At 58.3% G+C, this 8,053-nt stretch overlaps 3 protein-coding genes across 3 annotated transcripts; all 3 read right to left on the bottom strand.

The window, feature by feature from the left end:
• Window positions 1-1,204: 1,204 nt before the first annotated feature.
• Window positions 1,205-3,023, bottom strand: LTHEOB_6441 (uncharacterized protein; the record flags this gene model as incomplete). Its single annotated transcript, XM_035515698.1, has 2 exons — window positions 1,205-1,892; window positions 2,044-3,023. The coding sequence occupies 2 exons, from the start codon at window positions 3,021-3,023 to the stop codon at window positions 1,205-1,207; spliced, it is 1,668 nt and encodes a 555-aa protein (XP_035373024.1).
• A 2,214-nt stretch (window positions 3,024-5,237) lies between these two features.
• Window positions 5,238-6,605, bottom strand: LTHEOB_6440 (Nacht and ankyrin domain protein; the record flags this gene model as incomplete). Its single annotated transcript, XM_035515697.1, has 4 exons — window positions 5,238-5,355; window positions 5,466-6,006; window positions 6,127-6,285; window positions 6,383-6,605. The coding sequence occupies 4 exons, from the start codon at window positions 6,603-6,605 to the stop codon at window positions 5,238-5,240; spliced, it is 1,041 nt and encodes a 346-aa protein (XP_035373023.1).
• Window positions 6,606-7,254: 649 nt separating this feature from the next.
• Window positions 7,255-8,041, bottom strand: LTHEOB_6439 (Circumsporozoite protein; the record flags this gene model as incomplete). Its single annotated transcript, XM_035515695.1, has 3 exons — window positions 7,255-7,326; window positions 7,427-7,655; window positions 8,001-8,041. The coding sequence occupies 3 exons, from the start codon at window positions 8,039-8,041 to the stop codon at window positions 7,255-7,257; spliced, it is 342 nt and encodes a 113-aa protein (XP_035373022.1).
• Between the last annotated feature and the right edge of the window lie 12 nt (window positions 8,042-8,053).

Raw genomic sequence — 8,053 nt, 5'->3', positions numbered from 1 at the left:
TGTGGGCCTGCGGCGCAGGGACGGCGTGGTGGTGAGGCTGTCGGCTGATGATGCGGTCGAGGGATTGCGGCGGGTGAGGCGCGGTAGCTGGGTGGGCGAGCGAGCGAGCGAGCGAGCGAGGTGGGGGTGCGTAGTCGTTAGGTGCGTAAGTGCGTAAGGTTCGTGCAGTGCGTGGGGCGGCGAATCGTCGTATCGTGATGGGTCTCGGTCTGGGTCTGGTCTGTGGTGTTGAGGTTTCTCCGTCGGCCGGCCGGCTTGGTCTGGCCTGGCCTGGCCTGGCGGCGGCGAGCTGGCGGGTGGAGGTTCTCGTAGGTTCTGGGGCGGAGTCGGTACGTACTGTACTGTACACGGTGAGTGGGCTTCGCGGGGTGCGCGGGGTAGGTTTGCTGGTGGGGGAGACGGGGGTTTGCGATGGAGGAGCTTCTCGTGAGTGTGTTCTCCCTCTCTCCTGTCTCCCCTCGCTGCTCTCCTCTGCGGTGCTCGACGAGCGCTCCCTTCAGCCGTCACCGCTAGTGTCCGATGCAATCTGGAAGAGCCCTTTCCTCTAGTGCGGCGTCACTGCATTCCGTCCTCGCCACGAGCCGGCTCGAGAGCGGGCTGCTGAGTCGTGAGGGCCGCGCCGCAATGACGACGGTGGCGGGCCGCGATAGGCGAGCAGGTTGAGGCAATATGGCGTACTGCGGGAGAGCGGCGTCAGCATGTTTGCCTTGAAGTCATGAATCGCACGTCTAGGATGCGGAAGGACGGTTCGTCGGACCGCCACAGCACGAAAGGAGTCCCGAACAACACCATGGCATGCATGGCACGAGTCAGCACAGCATCCGCCATTTCGCGCCGCAGTCGAAAGGCTTCTCTCCTCTTCTTCGACGCTCACGAGGTAAGTGATCTATCACATACAGGCTTGAATTCAGCTATCTGTCTGCTATTCTATCCATGAATCGTAAACAGCAAGATTCATATCTCTGAATGTACTGTAACTCTGCAGCGTATACTTTTCAACACAGGTAGTGGAGAAGTATTCACCTCCTCCATGTTTCTCGAAGTTTTCGTCATGCGTCAGCCATTTGTTGCCATGATGGATACCGTCAGCAATGCTTCAATCGTTGAAGCTTGTAGCAATCGCCTTTGCCTTTTCCCTTTTCCGTTTCCCCGGTATTATATTTCCGTTAAGTCGATCAATCGTCAGCAGTGACAGTCGTCCCCCTTAGTTGTAGTCGCTCCACTCGCTCGAACTCTCCTCAGACTCATACTCTTCCTGCTCGTTGTTAGGCTGCGTAGCCTCAACGGCCTCGTCTCCCTCCTCGGGAACCTCATCATCCTCCTCTCCATCAGCGTCTTCTTCCGCTCCCTGTTCTTGCTCAGCACCGCCGTCATCATCATCATCAGTATCTTCATCCTCAGTATCAGTGTCGTCCTCCTCAACACTCTCCACCATCTGCTTTCCCTTGCCAACCGTAAAGAAGTCAATTCCGACTTCGCCCTCCTCATTCTCCTTAGAGCCCCTCAGCACGACCTCCTCGTCCATGCGTCCAATACCCTTGTCGTATCCCTCAATCCTCTCCCTGCCAATGATCTCGATCCAGCCATGGGACAGCGCCTTGCGCACGAACATCTCGCGGTCCAGGGCGCCGTCGACACCGGCCCGCTGGCGGCGCACCATGCGACGTTCCTCGTCAAGGGCGCCGAAGACAGCCATCTGGCGCGAGATTTTCTGGGACAGGGCATCGGCGGCGGTGGGATAGGCAGAAAGGGTCGAGGACTCGGCGAGCCTCTCGTTGCGGAGCGCGACGGTGCGGCGGGCCGGGTGCTGCGGGTAGGTGATGATGAGGACGGCGTAGCGGCGTAGGAGCGCGGTGAGAGGCGTGCGGTTGCAGCGCAGGGAGTTCATAGTGCTGGAGAGAGAGGGGGTCAGTGGGGGTGTTCGCTTGCACGCACATGCTTGCTTCTCCCTCTGTCTGTCTGGAGGGATGCGATTGAGGTGGTCTGGGGTTGTCGGGAAGCGGGTAGGATGAGGAATGGGGCATGGCAAGATGGGGGACATACCGCCTGTCTGCCTCAGTGGGCGAGCCGCCGCTGTAGCTGACGCTGGCGCGCCTGTGACGAGACTTCGCCTTCGACTGGTCTGCAGGTGAGGCGAACGTCATGCCGGAGTTCCGTTCGACTTGTGGCTCTGGCGGTGCGACGATCTTGGGCTTCTTGAAGCTCCTGTACGGAGGCGGGTTGGTGGGGGGCTGCTTGTGCTTCAGAGGAACGGTTATAGGCTCGTCGTGGCTGGGTTCGTCGTCAGTTGCGTCCTCGTAGTTTGTGCCGTCGTAGTTTGCCTCTTCGTGATCTGCTTCGTCGAGGTTTGTTCCGTCGTGGCCTGCTTCGTCGTCGTCCGTCGGTGACTGAGCCGGGAAGATGTTGCCCGGCGCCGTGGTTTCCAGGGTCGGGAAGGTGTTGGTAAACATCTCAGGTGAAGGGATGGTCGAAGGAGGGAAGAACTGAGGTGACCAGTTCATTGCCGGCAAGCCGAAGGGCGTTGCCATGTTCGACTGAGCCTCGTTGCTGGATGCAAGCGTCCTGCCCCACGAGGGCTGACGTAGGGATTCTTCGCCAAGGAGATCATTGTATGAAGCTTGTTCTTCGGTCGTGCGTTGCAGTGCGAACGTGTGAGGTTCGGATGTGGTGTTTGCGGCGGTGGTTGCTGAGGGACCAGACAAACCCATGAACGACGTCTGGGAAGGCATTGCCACTGCGATGCTCGACAGCTCACTAGAAACACGGCGGTAACGCTGCGGCTGGAACGGAGAAAGCAGCACATTGTTGTTGACGCCCTCGACGGGAGCTGTCCAAGCTGTGCTGTGTCCGGAAACTGCAGGCATCGGGGTGAGCGTTGGGTCGGGATCTCCTACTGCATTTCCCCATTGGAAGGGCTGCTCTTGTTGCTCAGGCTCGACCTGGTAGCCTCTGAAGTAGCTTGGCGAGACGCCGAAGGTCCTGGCTGCCTCTTCTGCGAAGAATTGGTTGTCTTGGTTCGCCATGTTCACGTCAACGGCAGGCCACTCCTGCCACTGCTTTCAGAATGGGTAGGCGGCTTCAAGGCAGAGAATTGCGAAGGATAGATGAGGATCTTGAGGTTGGGGTTGGGAGTGAGAGTTGGTGCTCTGCCTGGCGGGTCTTGCTGAGAGTGATCACTGGCGGTCACTCAGCCCGTCGTTCCTTCCCTTGCTGGCTCCGGCCACCACTGGCAGCCTAAATGTGCGACCACGCACCCTCCTAGCGTACCGGTCGCTGACCAGGCCGTGACTGCCGTTGGTCATGCATCCAAGGCAAGCAGCGTCTCGGTATCGGGTAGGGTGGGAATGCTGGCAGGAGTGGAAGGCAATGTCACGCCGGCTGGGCACTACTGACCTCAAGTGAGGGCTTCAGACACGGATCAGAGATGGATGAAATAGACTGCACAGCTGCAAGGACCTTCTGGTCGTCTTTACTCGGGCTCCCCTCACTCGCCGCAGGCCTGTGAGCTCAACAGCAGAGGCAAGCTGCTGCGGTGGTGTGCTGAGATTGTCCCACCTGGAGGTCTTGCTCCGCGCATGCCTAATTATGGTGTGCCCACCGCGCGGCGGCCTCGTTGAGAGTTCGAAGGAGACTGCAGACAGATATTAAGCGCCGATGGCGCTCACACGTACTTGACACGCTTAGCGCGCAGAAATAAATCCTCGTCTTACTCACAGGATCGGGTCAAACTCTGATATTGAGCAATGCCAGTCAGCAACGCAAGGACTAATACTCGCCATTGCACTGCAAGCGAGTGCGCCTTTCAAAACAACTACAAGCTCTCTCAAAACTCGTCTTGTACACGGTGGGCTAATATAGCTGTGTCAAAAAATTATTTTGGCCAAGGGCTGACGAACTTGCTGAGAAGAATCCGTACAAAATAATTTTTGGGATGCACACCAACCCCACTACCAGAAATGAAATTACAGCTCTCCAGAGACTCGACAACAGCGTTTCTGCAGCATCGAGCAAACTTCAGGCGAGACCGAATGAGGGGCCAGGTAATTTTTCCGGTGTTGTCCTTTGACCTAGCTGGCCAAATCGAATGCAGCGAGCAGACCACAACCCGTCATTTGTGACTGCGTGCCACAGACCTAACATATATATGCAGTATACGCCAGAATAATTTCTATCAAAACTTGTTCCAGCGTTCTCCGTTCTTTCCTCATGAGGGTTGTCTGGCGTCGTGGCACACGGAGTGACGATGAACCTTGACGCTACACCATGCTGGCAGAGCTTTCCTCCCAAAGAGCCAGCAATGACGCATCACCAATCCCACTCCAGACCGAAACAGGAACGATGAAACCTCACATACTGCACCGCTGCGCTGTAACAAACTCCATGCAATTCATTCAACTATCTACCGCATCCCATCAACCCCACACGCCCAAAACCACCCGCATCGAGCTCGAAACCCCCGTCTATGTCATCATCATTGTACTCAAAGCTCTCAGCGTCGGAGGAACCGTCATTTGCATCAATGTTGTTGTCCTCCACGCCGCCCACAACACATTCTCCATGATTTCAGCGAGGTAGTCACCCCGCGAAAACAAGCGCCGCACACCGCGAAGCCAAACGAGACGCCGGCCCACTTGTGGGTGGTGTGGGGCGCGGCCCCCCTCCCCTCCTGTGTGATACCGCGGAGGGTGTGATTTAGCAAATGGACCGGTCCGTCTGGTGGACGACATGGTGTCGGTGGAGGAGGAGTGATTTAGCAAATGGACCGAGCCGTGCGGGAGGCGGAAGGTGGTTTAGCAAATGGACCGGACCGTTGTGCGGGAGGCAGCCCGCCTCTGTTGTGGGCGAGGCGGTGGAGGAGGGTGTTTTTAGCAAATGGACCGAGCCGTCGTATGTCTCCTGTAGCATATCGCTGCGCTCCACTTCTCCTGCCCGAGAGTGGGAGGGCCGAGGCTGGCTGGCTGCTGCTGGTGTATTGCAGGTTCCAGCCGGTCTGGTTCTTCGGAACAGTTGGCGGGGGCAGTTTGTTGCGGAGAGGCGGTTGCTGCTGTTGTTGGTGCTTCTGTTGTTGCTGTTGCTGCTGTGGCTGTTCGAGCCACCACCGAGCGACTGGAAGGGCGGGCAGCGGGCAGAACAACAATGTGAGGCCGGCCAGCCAGCGGACCTTGACTGGGTAGCCTCCAGGGTGCGTGGCAGGCCGTTGGCTCTGGGCCAGCAAACGAAACGGAAGACAAAGTGTGCTATGCGGGCGGTCCTGAGTCGGAGCTGTAGCATTGCTGACGCGTCTGACTGGTTGGTTGGATGACGATGGTCCTGCGATGGTGGGACGGGGCGAGGAACACCCAGAGGGCGGCGGGCCTGTTCCTGAGGCAACTCTGTGCCTAGGAGTCATCTCCATCTCTGTGGGCTGGGCGTCGGATGCTTCCACATGTCGAACGGCACACCATCACCGCCAGGAGTCAGCTGACCGTTGGAGTCCGACGACTCCAGGCGCGCTGCTTCCGCTTCGTGTATTTAGCAAATGGACCGGTCCCTTCTCGAATTGGACCTGGATGGTCGTCCAGTAGGATGAACCGGAGGCACACCCGTACCGCCTTCCCAGTCCTTCCAATGCGTCGGGGTGTGTGAGGATGTTGAAACTTCCGTTGTTGGTCGGATTGGCAACGGCATACTTCGCCGCGCCGTGGCGCAAGAGTGCGTCGACAACCTCCGGAGATCTTTGGCGTAGTGCTACCTCGAGGGGGTTCAGGCCGTCCGCGGAGGCCACCATATTGGGATCTGCGCCGTGCGCGAGTAGGAGGTCGATTCGGGCGCGCTTGTGGTTGTTTACAGCGTCTTGCAGCGGCGTTGCAAGCTTCTTAGTGCTAGATATCTCAAGGAGGTCAAGCAGCGCGCGTGTGTTCGGATCGACGCCGCGTGTGATCAGGAGCTTAGTCAGTTGGTGCGAATCTTCTCCATTCTCAAGGTGGAGACAAGATTCGTTTCCCAAAAGACCAGCTTCAGGCAAACCTGAATTTGCCCATGTTCAGAACTTTCAGCGTTGAGCTGACTTTAGTGAAGAAGCTGAGAAGATCCACGCGGCGGTGCTTCAGTAGGTTAGTGGCGTTAACCATGGCGCCGAGCGCCCACCTGACTGCGTTGCAGATGATTCTACGACGTGGAAGCCGTCATCGCTGGAGATGAGATCTGATTCCCAAAAGTCCAGCTGCAGGCAAACCCAAGAGAGGAAGCCGCCGTAGGGCGCGGAGCCCGCCAGCGAACGTCGCATGCGACCGCTGCTGCCAACTACTGTTGCTGTTGTTCGTCCAACAGCGGCAGCAGCAGCAGGTCGTCGTCGTCCTCCTCGCTCGCCAAGCGAAGGCAGAGTATAGGAGCAACCCCACACAGTCTCGCCAGCCTGCTTCCTGATCGGGGCCAGCACGACCGGTCTTGCAAGCTTTCTTGACCTTGGCCATGAGCTTCTTGAAAGCCCACTCCGCAAGAGCTCCTCCGCCGGCAATGCTGGTGCTGCGCGTGCTGCCCCTTTGCCGGTTGATCGGTCTGCTGTAAGATACTGGCAATGTCGGATCGGCCGTAGGATTGGACTTGTCTGGAGCTTGGGCCGGCATCGGCGGTCCAGAGGGCGCTGCGCGAGCGTGTGACGCAGGAATTTCCGTCGCGCGTGTTCTTCATGAGTTCTGCGGCCTGTTTTGTCATAATCGTAGGTCCATGCTCTGGAGAATTGTGTGCCGAGCCCTTACTAGGGATGGCATTGTCGAGGGTGGTTTAGCAAATAGACCGAGCCGTGGGGCGGGTTAGGGGGGCACGGTACGCGCGCAGTGCGCCGGCCAGGTGGCGCAGAGTGTTTTAGCAAATAGACCGAGCCGTCGGAGACGAATTAGACTCCGGACCATGCTCGGTGGGGGGAGACGAGCCAAAACGGCTTTGCCTGTGGGCACGACAACTTGTGGCCCTCCTCGCCGCCGAGAAGGCGAGCGACGGTCGGTGGGGGGAGGCGAGTTTTCCCTGCTCATAGCGAGCAATCTGGTCCTCGGCCATGAGGCCATAGGTACGGCGGCTCATCTGGAATGCAAACAGACAAGGGCAACCGTCCATGGCCTTGCCCTCAGGGGGCTTCTGCCGAGCCGCAGCAGAAGGAACATGCGATCTCATGGTGTCAAGGTGTCAGGCGGGGGCGGCGGACATGCGGTTGGTGGCCTGCGGACCGGACCGGGCACGAGCTTGATGGGAACCTCACGGCCCAACGGCTCAACAGTCTCATGGGCGGGAACCTCCGGCAGTAGGCTCTTGAGCACTCGGGGGAGGCTCTTGAGCACTCGGGGCGGGCTCCTGGTAGCCAGCGGGGGCATCTCTGGAATGCAAGCAGACAAGTCGGTAGGGCGCGCAGCCCCATCTTCCGGGAAGAAATGGTGGCGGTACGAGTCTGTACCGTCCAGCTGACGGGTATCTGGAATGCGAACAGACAAATGGTGGCGGCAGGAGGGTGGCGGTTGTAGGGCCGCTCGGGCAGGCGAGGCTTCTCGGTCTCTTTTTCGAGATCTTCCACTTCTTTTTCGAGATTCTCGTTGTCCTCCTCCAACTCCTTCCTGTTTTCGTCTTGCTCTTGGATGTGCCACGACTTCTGCTCGATTTGCATGTTCTGCCTTTCCAACAGGTCTCTGGAATGCGGACAGACAAGTGAGGCTGGGTGGGTCCAGCAGGAGGCCGACAGCCGCGAAGCACATCCACTTGTTGCTCTTCCAGAGCTCTTGTAGCGGCCACTCGATTGATGGCCAAGTTGGCCGGGGACTGCCCCATCCGAGGGGTGTCTGGAATGCAAATAGATGGATGTGCCGCTAGATCTTCCGCGAAGAAGTGGTGGATATCACTGTCTGTGGTATGTAAGTAGATGCTATCACTTGAAATATCTGAAGATGATTGCAGTGAACGCCTGGCTGAGGAGGGACTGGCATTGAGTTGCTGAGGGCCTGTTCGCGGTGCACGAGACATTCCTGTCAACTTACCCGATATCGGTCGCCAGGTTGACCTTCTCGAGCAGCGTCATCTGCTTGACAAA

This window comes from Lasiodiplodia theobromae (genome assembly GCF_012971845.1).
Source record: "Lasiodiplodia theobromae strain AM2As chromosome Unknown scaffold_18, whole genome shotgun sequence".
Taxonomy (NCBI): Eukaryota; Fungi; Ascomycota; class Dothideomycetes; order Botryosphaeriales; family Botryosphaeriaceae; genus Lasiodiplodia; species Lasiodiplodia theobromae.
The sequence above is the reverse complement of the archived record's forward strand: the minus strand, read 5'-3'. Positions and strand labels throughout refer to the sequence as shown.